This window comes from Sporothrix brasiliensis (genome assembly GCF_000820605.1).
Source record: "Sporothrix brasiliensis 5110 chromosome Unknown Cont15, whole genome shotgun sequence".
In the NCBI taxonomy this organism is placed as follows: Eukaryota; Fungi; Ascomycota; class Sordariomycetes; order Ophiostomatales; family Ophiostomataceae; genus Sporothrix; species Sporothrix brasiliensis.
The window spans coordinates 481,332-497,646 of record NW_024467134.1 but is presented as its reverse complement, the minus strand read 5'-3'; the positions used below and the strand labels follow the sequence as shown (position 1 = coordinate 497,646).

The 16,315-nt window shown below is 59.1% G+C and overlaps 5 protein-coding genes across 5 annotated transcripts; 2 read left to right on the top strand and 3 right to left on the bottom strand.

Moving 5' to 3' along the window:
- Positions 1-1,144: 1,144 nt before the first annotated feature.
- On the top strand, positions 1,145-2,200 carry SPBR_06057 (n-carbamyl-d-amino acid amidohydrolase; the record flags this gene model as incomplete). The annotated part of the gene is made up of 1 exon (XM_040764319.1): positions 1,145-2,200. The coding sequence occupies one exon, from the start codon at positions 1,145-1,147 to the stop codon at positions 2,198-2,200; it is 1,056 nt and encodes a 351-aa protein (XP_040621951.1).
- Positions 2,201-2,514: 314 nt separating this feature from the next.
- On the bottom strand, positions 2,515-7,360 carry SPBR_05485 (structural maintenance of chromosome 4; the record flags this gene model as incomplete). The annotated part of the gene is made up of 2 exons (XM_040763749.1): positions 2,515-6,216; positions 6,278-7,360. The coding sequence occupies 2 exons, from the start codon at positions 7,358-7,360 to the stop codon at positions 2,515-2,517; spliced, it is 4,785 nt and encodes a 1,594-aa protein (XP_040621950.1).
- A 428-nt stretch (positions 7,361-7,788) lies between these two features.
- SPBR_06048 (uncharacterized protein) lies at positions 7,789-8,860 on the top strand (the record flags this gene model as incomplete). Its single annotated transcript, XM_040764310.1, has 2 exons — positions 7,789-7,951; positions 8,064-8,860. The coding sequence occupies 2 exons, from the start codon at positions 7,789-7,791 to the stop codon at positions 8,858-8,860; spliced, it is 960 nt and encodes a 319-aa protein (XP_040621949.1).
- A 534-nt stretch (positions 8,861-9,394) lies between these two features.
- Positions 9,395-11,908, bottom strand: SPBR_05640 (uncharacterized protein; the record flags this gene model as incomplete). Its single annotated transcript, XM_040763903.1, has 1 exon — positions 9,395-11,908. The coding sequence occupies one exon, from the start codon at positions 11,906-11,908 to the stop codon at positions 9,395-9,397; it is 2,514 nt and encodes an 837-aa protein (XP_040621948.1).
- Positions 11,909-14,937: 3,029 nt separating this feature from the next.
- SPBR_06023 (uncharacterized protein) lies at positions 14,938-16,068 on the bottom strand (the record flags this gene model as incomplete). The annotated part of the gene is made up of 5 exons (XM_040764285.1): positions 14,938-15,075; positions 15,132-15,462; positions 15,573-15,595; positions 15,838-15,864; positions 15,970-16,068. The coding sequence occupies 5 exons, from the start codon at positions 16,066-16,068 to the stop codon at positions 14,938-14,940; spliced, it is 618 nt and encodes a 205-aa protein (XP_040621947.1).
- Positions 16,069-16,315: the final 247 nt, after the last annotated feature.

Here is a 16,315-nt window from a genome sequence, read left to right as displayed (position 1 = left end):
TGTGGCCTGTTTTCAAGCATCCCTCGCACCTCTTCTCACCTGGGTCCCCTTGTTGACGCTTCACGGGGCGGTGGATCCCGCCTCGTGTGTTCGTGCGTGGCCTCTTCTTGTCGTTCGTCTTCGGAGCTAAGGAGGAGGTTGCTCGTAGGTATTTTGAGCTGGTGGGCCTTCGCTGGCTGCTCCTTGAAAAGGCCTCATCGTCACCTGGGTCGAGAGAGGATGTACACCCGAATCCTTTGACGACCTTGCCAGAGTACAAAGATTGAGACTGCTCAAGCCACTTCGTCGCCTGCAGTACCTCCGACTCCCAATGGGGTGCGCGGCGGACGTCATATTCGTCTGGATCGTTTGACTTATATGCTCGGCGAGTCTCCATGGCGATGTCTGCAAAGTGCGGAATCAGGACGGCATACAAGCCTCGTAGCCATGGTAGGTTCAGCCGCTCGCATTCGTGTAGAGCCTTCCGCCAGCTCGTAACCACTCCTTGGCGCCCCGGCGTTGAACTTCGTAAGGACTGTCTGGTACTCCCCTTCAGCCAGAAGTCGTTCTGTTGGCTTTCGGTATCGCTGGCTCGGTCGGTGGCTTGTCTCTTTGTGATCTGACAGGATCCCAGTACGTCCAGTAGCTGGCAGCAGGATCTCTCGCCATCTCAACCCATTTGTACCAGTCCCGCCGGCTGTAGAGCTTCTGTGGCATACAGTGTTTGGCCAATATTGTATCCATTATAGCATATATGTGAGAATGTTCGCCTAAATCCATAACTGCCTCACTTCCGTGGCTTTGTCCCTGGAGCCCCTGAACAGATCTGGGGACAACACGTGACCTGCTACGCTAGTGGTCCTACATTTGGGAACCGCGCCAGTCGGAGCGTCCCGCTTATCGGGCCTTCCGTCTAAGTGCTATCAGTGCCAGACTGCGAACGGAAGGAGCGAGGGTGCCAGAGCGGCGGCCAATGAGGACTCGGGGAAATGTCGGCAGTTCTTGTGCAGATGGCGCATGAGAGGGAAAGAAACCGCGTCTGCTGTCTGTGTCTGTCGTCTGTCTGTCGTTCGTGTAGACTCTAGTAGGGAGAGAGAAAGAAGCAATCGAGACTCTGTGGCTCTCACAGCATCATCTTCCACGTTAACGCCAACACTCTTTGACCATGCCCCGTACCATTACTGTCGCCGCGGCCCAGATGGGCCCCATTGCCCACGCGCCCACCAACCCCGGCGGCCCGGCCTCGCGCGAGCCTGCCCTGGCCCGCCTGCTCACGCTGCTCGAGGACGCTGCGGCCCAGGGCGCACAGCTCGTCGTGTTCCCGGAACTGGCGCTGACGACGTTTTTCCCGCGCGCTCTGCTGACAGACGCCGCCGACGTGGCTGCCCTGTTCGAGCCCGAGTCGGATGCGCCCGGTGCGCCGAGCATCGTGGACTCGCCGCACCTCCAGCCGCTGCTGGCACGGGCGTCGGCCCTGGGCGTCGATGTGAGCATCGGCTATGCCGAGCGGTGGACCGATGCCGCGGCGCCCCAAACGACGACCGACTACAACACGGCCATCTACTACTCGGCCCGGACCGGCGCCGTCGTGGCCAAGTACCGCAAGGTGCACCTGCCCGGGCGCACGACAATGCTGCCACCCGGCTCGGCGCAGCAGCTGGAAAAGCACTACTTCACGCCGGGCAATCTGGGCTTCCAGGCGTTTCGCATCCCCGGTGTCTACGACGACAGCGCCGGCCACAACACCCCCCAGCCCATTGCCGGCATGCTCATCTGCAACGACCGCCGGTGGGCCGAGGCCTGGCGGTGCCTGGGCCTGCAGGGCGTGGAGCTCGTGCTGTGCGGCTACAACACGTCCGACTACAAGCCGCAGGAGCCGGGCAGCGTCCAGGAGCAGACGGAGCTGGCGCTGCTGCACCACCACACCAGCTGCCAGGCCGGCAGCTACACGAACGCGTGCTTCAGTGTCCACGTGGCCAAGGCGGGCGTCGAGGCCGAGGGCGCCGGCGGCGGGCTGATTGGCGGGACGGTCATCTATGACCCGCTGGGCCGCAAAGTGGGCGAGACGGCGACGCTGGGGGACGAGCTGCTCGTGGCGACGCTGGACCTCGACATGTGCGCACAGCCCAAGCAGACCATCTTCAACTTTGCCAACCACCGGCGGGTCGAGCACTATGCGCGCATCATCGAGCAGGTCGGTGTTGTCGAGCCGCCGTTGTAGGTTGGGGGGAGGTGGTGGGGGGTCAGAACGCAGTCAATAGCATCATCAGGGGAAATAGAAAACTCGACAGTGATTCCAATGTATATGCACCCATCATTACACAAACTGTTGCCCAAAAACCAAGAGAAAGAGGTGAAAGACATAAAGACAAAGCGTCTCCGACCCAGCAACCCCGACCATAGTAGAAAAGGCGTCATAATAAGAAAGAAAGAAAACAGAAAGTAAACAAACTCCGCGGCAAAACAACACAATGAATAAACCAATATAAATGCATCACGCATCATCCATCAACCCTCGACCTGGCATCCTTCCCCTCATGGCGGCGACGCCAGCTGGCCAATCTGCATTTGTGTTTGCGGCCGCACGGGTGTCTGGGCGACCGTCACGTCGTGCTGCGTTTGTTGCTGCTGCGTTTGCTGCTGCTGCTGCTGCTGCTGCCGGAGCTGCTGCTGCCGCATCGCCTGGGCCTGCTGCTGGCTGCGCTGCCGCACAATGTAGTCCTGGTTCTCAATCGTCACGCTCTTCGTCATGTGGTTGACCTTGTAGACGCCCACGAGCCGCGACGCCAGCTCAAACATGTTGTTGCGCAGCGAGATGACGATAAACTGCGCGTTCTTGGTCCGCTCCTTGATGTAGTTGGCCACAATCGACACGTTGCGGAAGTCGAGCGCCGCGTCAATCTCGTCCATCACGTACAGCGGCGTCGGCTTGTAGTGGTGCAGCGCAAACACGAGCGCCAGGCTGCTCAGCGTCTTCTCGCCGCCCGACAGGTTGCTAATGTTCTTCCACGACTTCTTGGGCGGCATCACGCTGAACAGGATGCCCTCCGAGAACGGGTCGAGCGAGTCCACGAGCTCCAGCTCCGCGTTGCCGCCCATCGTGATCATCTGGTACATTTCCTTGAGCCGCAGCGAGATCGTGCTGAAGCCCTCCATGAACCCCTCGAGCCGCAGCCGCCGCAGGTCGTCGCACCGCTTCTTCGCCGTGTCGCGCTGCGCCACCGCCGTCGCCAGGTCCGACGACCGCGCCGCGTGCTCCTCCACGCGCCGCCGGTACTCCGCCAGCACCCCCAGGTCCACGCTGGTGTTCTGCGTCTTCTCCTCCAGCGTCGCAATCTCGCTCTTGAGCACCGCCTTGTCCATGTCCGCCAGCTCGTCTCTGCTGTACTGGTTGAACGCCAGCGGCGGCGTGTTGCTGTCGGTGCGCCGAGCGACCGGTGCCGACTGCACGATGGTGACGTCGCCGCCGCCCTCGTCGTGTTCGTCGCTGTCGGCCTCGGACGACGATGGTGTGTCGGCGCTGGATGCGGTCTCCGCCGTCTCGCCCTCCGCACCCTCTGCACCCTCCTGGGGCTCCGTCTTGACCGCCACCGGCTTCGAGTACTCCAGGTCGTGGATGTCGTGCAGCTGCAGCTTCGACAGCTTGTTCTCCCAGTAGGTCAGCCGCTGGTGGTTGTCGGCCAGCACCTTCTGGTTCTCCTCGAGCTTGTTGCGCATCTCGATCTCGACGGCGCGCGTCGTGTTGAGCGCCGCCATCTTTTCGTCGAGCTCCGCCTTCAGCTCCGCCAGCACCTGCTTCTTGACCTCCAGGTCCTCCTGCGCCTCCTCGACGGCCGCCTTGAGCGACGCCGCGTTCTCGTCCTGGCTCTCAATCTCCGCCGCCAGCGCCTCCAGGTCGCGCGTCGCCGCCTCGTGCTCCTTGGTCGCCTTGGCGTGGTCCCTTTCGAGCTTGGTCTTTTGCTTCTCCGCCTTGGCCTTGCGCACCTCCGCGTGGGACGTCGCCTCGTTGCTCGACGCGAGCTGCTCCTTGGTCGCCTCGATCTTGGCCCGCTGCGCCCGCAGCTTCTCGCCGCCCACCTCCATGATCTTGTCCTGCAGCTCCTTGATCTCCTCCTCGACGCTGGCCGTCTCGCCGTGCAGCGCCGCCACCGTCTTGTGGAGCGACGCAATCTCCTCCTGCAGCACGGCCACGCGATTGTCGTCCGCCTGCGACGGTTGGTGCTCCTTGCTCAGCTCCTGGATGCGCCGCTGCGCGTCCGCCAGGGTCTTGGCCGCGCTCTCCATCTCGAGGTGGAGCTTCTGCATCTGCGTCTCCAGCTGCGGGATCTGGTCGCGCAGGAACCGCAGCCGGCCCTCGAGCTCGCGCTGCCGGTCCTGGAACGCGGCAAACCGCTGCTCCAGCGCGTCCCGGTCCACCTCCAGCTTGGCTACCTGCTCCTTGCTCGTGTCCGGCACCAGCTTCGACGACATCAGGCCCTTCTTGGCCGTGCTGCCGCCGCCCGACATCGTGCCCGACTTGTCAATCAGCTCGCCGTCCAGCGTCACCACGCGCCATCGCTTGGCGCCGTATGCGATGCGGTTCGCCTGCGCCAGGTCCGCCGCCACCAGCGTATCCTGCAGGGCGTGGTAAAAGGCCGGGCGGAAGCGGTTGTCCTTGGCGCGGATCAGGTCAAACAGCCGCGGCGCGTCCTCGGGCGTGCGGATGGGCGCGAGGTCGCGCGCGCGCAGCTTGTCCAGGCAGATGAAGTTGCCGCGGCCCATGTTGGTCTTGCGCAGGTACTCGATGCACTGCTGGCCCGCCTCGACCGTGTCCGTGACGAAATTGTCGAGCGACGGGCACGCCGTCGAGATGGCCACGTCGTACTTTTGGTCGATCGTGCCGAGGTTGCCCAGGCGCCCGTGGAAGCCCTCGATGCGGCCCGACTCCTTCATGCGCATCAGCGCCGTGAGGACGTTGCCCTGCGTCTGCGTCTGCGAGAGGCTGGACCGCGCCTCGTCGGCCTTTTGCCGCGCGTTGGACAGCTGCGCACGCAGCGTGGGCTCCTGCTGCGCCAGGCTCTCGAGCTCGGCCTCCACCTTCTTGGCCTCCTTCTCGAGGCGCGCCTTTTCGAGCTGCGCCGTCTTGAGCTCGTCGGCCTTGGCGTCGCGGCCCTCCTCGATGCTCGCCATTTTGGCCTCCATCTCGCCGAGCGCCGTCGCGCCGGCGTTGGCCTTTTCCTGCAGGATGGACAGCTCGCTCTCGGCCACCGCAATGGCCGACTGCGCCTGGTTGATCTTGTCCTTCCAGGGCTCGAGCGACTTCTGCTTGGCGGCGATCTGGTCGGAAAACGCCTGCGTCTTGCCCTTGAGGCCGTCGCGGATGCTGGCCAGCTCGCCCTCCTCTTCCTTGATCTGCGCCTCCAGCTGCGCACTCTCCTCGGCGCGCGTCTGGATCTCTTCGGTGCACTGCTCAATGGTCTTCGCCGCCTCCGCCGCCGACGTCTCGGCGTTGCTCATGGCCTTGTCGAGCTTCTTGCGCTTGTCCGTCAAGAACTTGCGCTTCTCCTCGAACTTGACGCGCTCCTGGTCGAACTTGGTCATCTCCTTGATCAGCTCCTGCGTCTGCTTCTCGTGCGCCTCGCACTTCTTGCTGCCCTTGGCGAACTGCTTCTCGAGCAGCTTGATGTCCTGCTCGCCGCCATGGTGCTTCTCGAGCTCGGCGTCCAGCTCAGCCTGCATCTGCGAGATGGCCTCCTCGGTGACCGCCACGTTGTCGTGGCACTCGCTGGTGTAGATCTGATAGAGCGCCGACTGCTTCATGGCGAGCTCGTTCTCGTCGCGGATGAATGCAATGGCCTTGTCCTTCTTGTCCTCGAGACTGCTCTTCTCCTTCTCGACGTGCTGCACACGGCCGCTCTTCTCCATGCAGATGTCGTTGAGCGTCTCCACCTCGGTGGCCGCCTCCTCAATGGGCGTCTTGTACTTGGACGTGCCAATAATGTCTTCGAGGTATTCGAGGAGACCATCTTCGTGCTCGTTCGCGGCCTTGGCCTTCATCTGCGCAATGGACTCGACCTCGCCCTGCAAAATCAGGAAGCGCTTGTGGTCCAGGTCCACGCCGCGGTCCTTGAGCAGTGTCGTGACCGTCGTGAAGTTGGACGACTTGTTGTTGATGTAGTATGTGCTCGAGTTGTTGCGGAAGGCCTTGCGAGAGATGATCAGGTCCGAGTCGGGGATGACGTCCGAGCCGCCGCCAGGCTGACATGCAGTTAGTAGGAGGCCATCAGACACCGCAGTGTACGGGGCAAATGCAACATACCAAGTCCATCACTTCGCGGAAGTGAACGGCGACCTCGCAGTACTCCAGGTTCGGGAACTGGGCCGAGTTGTGAATGAGCGCAGACAGCTTGCCCTGACGCATCTTGCTGGCGCGGAAACCAAAGACAAACAGCAGCGAGTCAATGACGTTGGACTTGCCGGAGCCGTTGGGCCCGACGACGGACGAAAAGGACGCGTGGAAGGGGCCGACCTCCTGGACGCCGGCGTAGCTCTTGAAGTTGGTCAGGATGAGGTACGTGATGACGGTGCGGGCCTTGGGCGCTGCCGGCTCAACGGGCGGGATGTTGGTCATCGTGCGCGACTTGAGCACAATGTCCATGGGTTTCTCGAGGATCGTGTCCATGGCGCGGATGGGCTTGGCCGCGGCCACCGCGTCGTCGGCGGCGCTCGTGCTCGAGGCCGTCCGCGGGCGCTCGTTGACAGACGTGTTGGTGATGTCAGACAGCGGCGTCATGGTCACGTCGCGCGCGTGGACTGTGTCATCGGCGCCCAACTCGTCGCCTGTTTCGTCCGCAGCAATGTCTACGGCGGCTTCCGCAACGGTCGCGTCAGCGCCCGGCGCCACATTCTCAGCGTCCTCGGCAGCTGGCTCCGGCGAGGGCGTAGGAATCGAGGACAGCGACGAAAGCGACGACAGAGAAGGCACATCAGGCGTCTCCGACTTGACGACGACCTTGGACGCAGCCACGCTCTTGCGCTTGCGCGGTGCAGGCTTCTTGGGCGCCACAGCAGAGACGTCTGCCTCGACGGACTGTGTCACCGTCGCAGCCGTCTGATCGGGGTCGAAGATCTCGCTGGGCTCAATGGTCGAAGAGGCAGCGACGGACGCGCGTGTCCGCCGTGGCCGCACGGGCTTCGCCGCGAGCGTGGACGACCCCTCGGCTGCAATGGTCTTGCGCCGCCCAGCGGCTGGCCGGCGTGGGCTACGCGTCGGTGCGGGTGTGAAGTCCTCCTCCTCATCTGGGTTGATTGTTCTGTTGGTCATGTCGCCCGAGATCTCGTCGTCCGATTCGATGATGGCGGTGCGCCGGCTGGCGGCGCGTCGCGTCGGACGTGTCGACATGGCGCGTGTGCAGTCGGGTGGGGATGTGTGTGAAACAGCGTTTGTAAATCTGGTTGATTCGTGATGTCGCAAAACGTGTGGTGCCAATTCCGTGTCGGCAGTGTCGTATGGATCACGAAATATGGACGTTGTGCATAAGGAGGGATGAGATACCAGGCTGAGGCGCGACAGTGTGACCCCAGGGAAGGCGTTGCCCCGCTTGTTGTTGACTTGCGATTGCCGTTTTGGGTCGTAAACAAAACAAGGTGGAAGTTGCCCCACATAAAAACTGCCACCATGTCAGCTGCACGTGACTGCCTGGAACACCGCTTTACTGCATATGGTGAAGTGAGCATCGCCAAATCCAAATGAAGCTCCGAGAGCTTCGCCGCCAGAGCCCTTGTCAAACTCATAACCCCTTCTCCCGCACAGCCACGGCGACCACCAACATGTCGGGCCGGCTCGACTTTCGGAATTTTGGCGATGTGTTCGGCAACGGCGACACGCTGCCGTACGATGCGCACGTCAACCGCGACATTGAGTCGAAGCGCAAGAGCCTCGGCGGCGTCCTCTTTGTCGACCGGGTCTTTACCGCGCTGGGGATACCAAAGGGTGAGCAGCCACGGGCCAGCTGACGGCCAGCTGCGGCATATACGCCTCCAGCGCTCATTGTATATGGCTGCCACATTCTAACAAAAAGCAGTCAAAATCTACCCCCCCAAAGACACGCGCACGCTGCACGACCTCTTCCAGCAGATCCTCGCCAGCAAGATGACCACCCACCACAAGCTCTCCGCCCTCTACTACCTCCTGCTCGACCACGACGAGGGTCTCAGCGCCCGCTCCAAGATCGCCGACAACTTCGCCGCCCAGACCGGCATGCCCAAGCGCTACCAGATCTTCATGAGCGGCCTCTGGCACATGGACCGCCTCCAGTTTGGCGTCGCCGTCGAATACCTCGCGCACCCCTCGCTGCTGCCCGAGTTTGCCGACAACATTGTGACCGTGCTCGTGCGGCACGCCGAGAACAACGACTACGCGCTGCCGCTGGCCTACTACGCGGCCGTGCAGCCCGTGCTCAAGACGCAGGAGGCGGTGGAGCTGCTGTTTGAGGCCTTGGCGCGCACCGATGTGAGCGAGGCGTTTTACTACACGCGGACGCTGGCCGGGCCGGCACGGCAGCAGCTGTTTGAGCATCTGGTGGGCTCGGTGCTCAAGGATGCTGCAGGAGGCGGGAGTGGTGGTGGTGGCGGGGGTGCGAGCAGCAGTGCGGACGGGATCGACGCAGCCGGGCGGTCGGCCGAGCTGATCAGCCTGCCGCTCGACTCGCAGGAAGAGGCATGGCTACGGGCGTACCTGACGGCAGGCGAGGGCCGCAAGCTGAAGCGGGCCAAAGACACAATGATTATGAAGAAGATCGTGTCGGGCGACGTGGATCTCAGCGAGGGCAGCAAGAGCCTGAGCGGGCCGTGGGGCATCGTGCTGCAAGGGTTCCGCCACGAGACCGGCGGTGAGCCATAGGGGGTGACCGCTGGCGGTGCTGTGGATACTGTGACTGTAAAGCAAGACAGCAGCAGCAGTGGAACCACGGACAAGAAGAATGAGCAGTTCGCGCGGTCGTACCGCGAAGGCCTGCTGATCGATTTTTAGAGAGCGTATGGCTTCATGTTTCGTGTGATATTTAATCGGAGTTACAAGGTCTACTTGGGATTTAGGTCGTTTACAATTTTCAGCAAAAGGACACGAATCAGTAATACACATCGTATTTGAACAACTTAGTGTCGGCAAGTGACCGTTAACTACAGGGCCAGATGGGAGGCAGCGTGTGCATTGCCATTCACATCAGCAACAGAAGCAAAAGGTATTCAGCTTGTTCGGTCACTGACCTCGGTGAACGTTGACAGAATGAAAATGCGCCATGCTTTGATTGTAGAATACAGAAAAAATGAAGCCAATACATGCAATACGATGTTCGGCCACATCCCATAAAAGATAAATAAGAGAAATGAATACGAGATCCAACGTGCCTATATATACGTCAACCACCACCGTAAGCTACTCCGTATTGAACTGACCCCGTAGAGCGTCGACTTCGCGCCGCAGTGCGTCCAGGTCCGCTAGAATATTGTTGGCCACGCCGTTGTCGTCGGGCCGGCCTTCCTCGCTCTCCTCGGCCGGTGTCAGGCCCTGATCCTGGCCGCGGCGCACACTCTCTGAGCTAGCTTGGCGGGGCTTGGATGCAATCGAGGGCGATGCGCTCGAGAGAGCCGATGTGTTGGTCGCGTTTGCCGCAGTTGACGCATTCGCATGGCTAGCTGGCGCATCCATACTTCCACGACTACTGCCGCGCTGGCGCGTCGGAGGAGGCGGTGGTGGCTGTAGGGGCCCGACACGGCGGGCGATAGCATCAACACTGGCAATGCTCGATGGCCGCCCGCTGCCACTCCCAGCACCGCTGCCAACGCTGCCGCTGCTATCTGTCGATGCCAGTGCGGCAGGTCGGCTCTCTTTGTGGCGAACGGACGTGTTGCGCGCGGGTGGTGGTGGCGGTTTGGCCAGCAGCCGATTGGGGATGGGCGTGGACGAGCCGCTGCCACTAGTGCTGCCAGGTTGAGGAACCAGCGACGGCGTGCTAGCCCCCGCGGGAATACCTGCTTGAGTACCAGGTTGCCGGTCGTGGTCGGACAGGCCAGGTGCGCTCAGCACGGGCGTAGAGCCAGTGGCGTTTGATGGGGCAACCATTGAGGGCCGTTGAGCATGGTTGGCGCGTCGAGGTGGCGGTGGTGCCGGGACGCTGCCACCAGGGTTGGCATTAGCATTTGCATTGGGTTTGGCGAGACTCGATGATCGTGAGTGGCTGTATGTCGAATCTAGAGAAGACCGAGGTGATTCGAGAGGAGATTTGTCGTGTAGCTGATCAGTTGTGACGGCATCGCCAGACAATGAGGCGTGCGGTGGTGGTGCCGCCAGAGGAGGCCGGTCGCCGGAAGGCTGGGATCGGCTTTCGGTGCGGTGATGCCCGGCAGCCTGCCGGCGCGGTGGCGGGGCTGGGATGGGCTTTTTGGTGTGAGGGGGAGAGGGTGTGGATGCTGTTGCTGCTGCCACAGTTGTGGCAGGTGCTGCAGAGGAGGCAACCAAGGCGCCGGCGCCGAGGTCTGAGGTTGGATGTAAGGGGGAGAATTCGGCTGAATGAGACACGTTGGGAGGTGTCGGTGGCCGTGGCGAGGGAACAGCCTCTTCTGGTGCCTCGGGGTCGAGGTTCACCTCGGGCTGGTTGACGGTGACCTCGCGGTCGAAAACGCTGTCCATGGCGTCATCATCTTCGCTCACGTTTGCCGGTCGGCGCGCGGGCGGTGGCGGAAGAGGCTTGTTCACGTCCGAGGGCGATATCGACGCGTCCTCGCCTCCGTTACTACTTTCCTTCGCTGGTGCCTTGATTTCCTTGGGCTGCGCCTTGATCAGCTTACCGTGCCGCGAGCTTGGCGGAGGCGGCTTCTTCCGTGGTGTTTGTCGTGGCGCAGGTTCGTTCACAGACAAAGCCTCGTGGATCAAGCCAGTGCGATCTTCGTCATTCTCGGAGATCTCATGCGATGTCCGAGGTGTTTCTTCAGCTGCAGTAGCCGTGTCAAACCGCGCAGGTGGTGGTGGCGGTGGTGGAGGCGGCGCTGCTGCAGGACCCTGGCCCGTCAACAACAACCGACTGAAGGTGTCCACGTCAAAGGTAGCCTTTCCAGAGGAGGCTGCCATTGCCGGGTCAGACTGCGACTCGCTCACGCTCTTATGTCCGGACTCCAGGTCTCCGAGTGTCTGTTGGAAGGGGTTTGGTGGTGGCGGTGGTGGTTGTTGCGTTTGGGAGGGAAACGACGGCAAAGATGAGGCTGCCGAGAATGATCCAGTGGCGGTGCCTGTACTGCCACCGCGGCCACCGACAGAGTCACTGTCTTCGGATTCCGATTCGTCCGACTCACTACTATAATCCTCGTAGTTCCTGACAGGGCGGTCGTCCAGCAAACCGCCCCGGGTGCCATAGTCGCCAAAACGCGTCGTAGGCGGTGCGCCTGTCGAACCACTTGCCGCACCAGACAAATCGGAAGGAAACCGCGCCTCAAAGTCGGCGTCGACGGAGTCAACTGAGGAGGGTGAAGAGGGCGGTGGGGACTGCACGCGCACCTTCTTGACAGGCTTGGGTTTCAGGAATGTCGTAGACGGAGGCGCCTCGGTAGACTTGGGCAGCGCCTGGAGGTGCTCGCGAAACGCATCACTGGTCACATTCGACCGGCCGCGTAGTGCATCTTGGTCCTCGTACTCGACCGCATACGAATCGTCCCCCAGGCCACTGTTGGCGGTTCGTCCGGGAGCTCCGGGAGCTCCGCTGTGGGTATGGCTGTTGGCGTCGGAGGGTGATTGAGGAAAGGTAGAGCTCTTTGCCAAAGAAGGATGTGGCGGAGTAGTTGTCAAGGCGGTGTCGAGGGCCAGGCCGGTAGCGGTGGAGGAGGAGGTCGGCGAGGCGATCGGGACGGTGCTCTTGCGGCGGAAAGGGTTGTTGGAGGCCAGCGACGGGTCTGCCATGGCTCCGGTTGTAGGTTTGCGCCCGAAGTATGCGCAATAGCTGTGACGCGTTTGTCAAAACGAAAAGGAACCCCCGAAGATCACGAAGTGGAGAGCAAGAGTGAAGGGTAGGTGGAAAGTTAGAGAGGAGCGGAGGCGGGAATTGCGGGTGAGGAGGAAGCCCTGCGCGCGAATGGCGGTGGGGACGATAGAGAAGTCGATGAGATTGATAGGAGAGATAGTCAACAGTTTGGTGCCTGTCGTGTTTCTTCAGGCGCTGGAGCTGAAAGACACTGGAGGATCGGGCTTGTCGGGAGCTGCGGGGTAGCAGGAATTCAGCGTAAGCCAGGCGGGAAATTGGAGATCAACGAGTTCGAGAAAAGACAGCGCACAAGCCGTTAGAGACGGTGATGTCGTCACTGCAAAATAGCTTGAAATCGGATAACGGGAAGCTGCAAAATCCGAAGAGGAGGGAGGCGAGAGAAGCAAAAGTACAGTAGACAGGTTGACAGCGGAGGACAGAAGTGGAGAGGCGAAAGAAACGCGAGGCCTAGTCAATCCCCCATCCGCCGATGCCGTGGTCCTAGTCGTGGTCTGTCGATTGCTTGAATCGTTGACGACGATGGAGAGAGACGAAGAAAATGGAGGGAAAGGATTGAGAAAAGAAGAGACGAGCTGTCAAAAACAAGGGACGTGCTTAGCCTTTTGCTTCCTTTCTTTCTTTCCCTCGCTTCGACCTTCGCAAGCTCGGTCCGTCGAACACGTTTTTATCGCGCAGCGTCAATGGTAAAAATGGCTGCCTTGTCCGCAGCGCGGATGAATCCACCTGAGAATGTTTGGCTGCTCACGCCTCGTATTGCCGCGCTTTAGCGGCTGCAATGACGCGGCGGTTGTCCACTGTCAATTGCAAATCGTCAATCGACAACCCGGAAGCAACCGCAAGCCTGTGTTGCGTCAAGACGATCGCTTCTGTTGAGAGACAAAAACAAAAGAAAAGAGAGATGAGAATTGAAGCCAAAAAGTCCTAAAGGTCGATCATGGCACTACGACGAATCGTGAACATAAAAAGGGGGAAGGAGGGATACTGCGAGTCGCGCCCGGGAAGGCGCATAAAGTCCATTTACAGACGTCGGGAGCCGAAATTGACGGCCGCCCTTTCTTTTCTTGTTCTTCCGTTTGGCTGAGCCTATTGTGCCATTCGCACCTTCCTGCCTGTGCCTCGTTTCTCTCCCGTGTCGCCATACTGTAAATTAGGTGCCGTACGGCCTTGGTTTCACCAGTCTCCAAAGTACGTTGGCCCACGCGGCGGGTGCTCTTTCCCTCCACAACGGCACAACGCGATGTCAGGAAGGAGCCCGCCAGACATGAATTGTGGAAGGAAAGAGCTACGGAGTCTCCTTCTCTCGAACCGTTTACATGTGTATCCCTCCATACGTCGGCAATTGGCGCTGTCGAATGATGCCACGGTGTGACAGGCGAGGGGAGTTCAAGTGCAATCGTCGCCAATTCCTCCTCTGCCCACGAGGGATGGATAGTGTCATTGTACGACAACTGCACGACAACTGCACGACAACTGCACGTCAATCGCACGACGTCGGCTGTCTGGGGACGAAGGAGAGCAACATATTTGGCGAGCACAAAGGAAAGATCTGGGGAAAGAGCGATCACAGTGACGGGACAGCTGTTGGCCGGATAGCGAAACCTCAGAGCGTCAAGTAGTTAGAGGCAGCAAGGCGTGGCCATAGCACAGCTCATGGACAGGACAAGAACAGCGCAGCGGTCACAAAGCGCCAGGGCAGGAAGGCGCGCTCTGTCAGCTTAGTGAACGTCGCTTCTCCACACTCTTATGTGCAGCCTCCCGGACTCTACATTGCTGTTGCATCTTATTCATTATTATTGTGTCGTGGTGCGTCCGGTCACGTCGGCTTTCATTTTGTTTCGTTATTTTCTTTGTCTGCTGCTTCCAACTTTGTTGGGGCAGTGCTTTGTCTAAAACCTCATCCGACAAGTAGGCCCCACTTTCTCACTCACCAAATCTAAGACGAGCCAGCCTGACCTAATATTTGCACGTGACACTTACACGGCAGTCTCCACCTTTTCGCCCGATTCGATAGGCCCAGCTGACGTTCCCCCAGAAATGTAAACAAAGAACAAAGGAAATATCCTCCAAAATCATGCGCGTAATCCGTTTGACATCGCCCTCGTCGCATCGTCTGATAACAACAAAATCCGTGCTGTACAATTTTTGCGCCGGCCTTACTCCATCGCGCTTCGCTATCCTTTTGGCAGTTTTATAGACCCCGAACAGATATCAACATTGACGAAAATGGAAACATCGCAGGCCAATCACGTGCTTGACGGCATCTTGGATCTCATGAAGAACAACAACAAAAACTTTATAACGCGTGCCCCACCATAGTTGATCTGATCTTTCGCGTCGAGGACTCGAAGGTGGCCCAAGCGCTATACACAATTTTGACGACGTTTTGGCGCGGCCCCGTAGAAAAATCAAAACAAGACAGAGCGTGCGCGCCAGCCACAGCACTGTTGACATGCATATGGCGATGTTTTGAAAAGCCTCACAGACGTAACATGACCGCCCGCTTTCATTTGCATGCTTTGAGAATGATTTTGGTTATACAGAGCGCAACACAACAGCGCCCGTCGATCTGAACGGGAGAAAATACAGACAAAAAAAGTGCCCGGTATGCATATATATTTCACGCACACAGCAGGAAACAGACAAGCAGACACAGACACACATAATATACCATTTGCCCCCACCCATCCTTCGCCTACCAATTAGGATACCTTAAACGCCTGATCGATCAAATAAAAAAGCAAAACCAAAAACGGTGCCATCACACGTAACTTAAAATCAGAGGTCCAGTCCTCCAGTGCAGCAAGTCGCAGTATATGAAAACCTGTCGCTCATGAGGAATGGGAGAAGAGGGAGGAAGAATGTGGACGAGGTCGTCGTTGGAAGATATAGGGGTATAACAGCAAAGAAAAACGGTCATGAAACAAAAAGACATTCAAAGCGAATGTCTTCATGCCTCGGCCTTCTTTGCTGCTGCCTTCTTCGGCGCGGCCTTCTTCGGTGCGGCGGCCTTCTTGGCAGCGGGCTTGGTGACCTTGCCAGCAGCAGCCTTGGGCTTAGCGGCAGTCTGCAGCGTGTTAGCAGCGTCCTGACAAGGGGAGTAAGAGGAAAACAAAACGACAAGCGCCAGGGATTGCAACATACCTTCTTGGGAGCAGCCTTCTTGGCAGTAGCGGCATCCTTCTTGGGAGCAGCCTTCTTCTTCTCGCCCTCCTTCTTGGGGGCGGCCTTCTTCGCCGCAGGCTTGGCGGCGGGCTTCTTCGCGACCTTCTTGGCGGCAGGCTTCTTCACCTTGTCCTCCTTCTTGACAGCGGCCTTCTTGGCCAGCTTGGTGCCGCCAGACGCGCCCTTGGGCTGCTCAAAGACACCCTTCTCGACACCGGTGCGCAGGGCCTTGTTGAACAGCGAGTCGAACATAGCGTCCGTGACAGACAGGTTGTTGTTCGCCTTGACGAACTTCTTCAGCGATTGCCGGCTGTGGTGGTTGTTAGTAATCGACGTTACGAAAACTAGAAAAAACTAGCGCAACTGCTCTCTAGCGGTCGCAATGCAAATACAAACAGAAAAAGAAAAAGTAGAGCTTACCTAGAGCCATTGCGGTCCTTGAGCTATTGTTGAGCAAACAGCAGTCAGTATGTGTGTCACAAAAATTAAAGCGCGTTGGTGGAGAGAGAATATGGCAAGAGGAGGGGGTGGGCGTGGCTGGTCGTTCGCATCGTGACGTGACAATTATTGCAGTCATTCACGACGGTAAACCGAGCCGAATAGCATATGAAAAGTGCAAAAGTAAAATACGTGACATCGGTAATCAGTGCGTAAAGCCGTGCAAAACATAGCGGGTGGTATTTACCGAAACAATAGCATGGGTGATCATGTCCTGTCGCGGTGGTTAGCAAAAGTGATTCGAATTTTGCCTCATCGCAATTGCGAAATGGCGGTCGGCGCGCGACGCTGTCGCAAGGCCATAAAACCACGCGCGCACCCCAAAAAAGTCGAACAGCAAAGAGAAACGAACCTGGTACGAGGCATGAGACGCCTTGGGCTTGGCCGCAGAGGCACCTTCGGTCTTCTTGGGAGGCATTTTGAAAATGGGGGTTGGTGATTGATTGAAAAATGTGATTTTCGAAAGTAATCGATCGCTGTCGCGTCGTGTTGTTGTTTGGTTTGTAGTTTGGTAGATGGATATCGCCAAGATACTATGCAAATTTGAAAACGTGTTAAAGAAGAGAAGAGGGAGAAGAAGAGTCGAAAGAACAAGAGAAAGGAGAAAGAGGAAGAAGAAGAGGAAAGAGAAAACCAGGAAAGAGGAGCATCGGGGGGAAGGGACG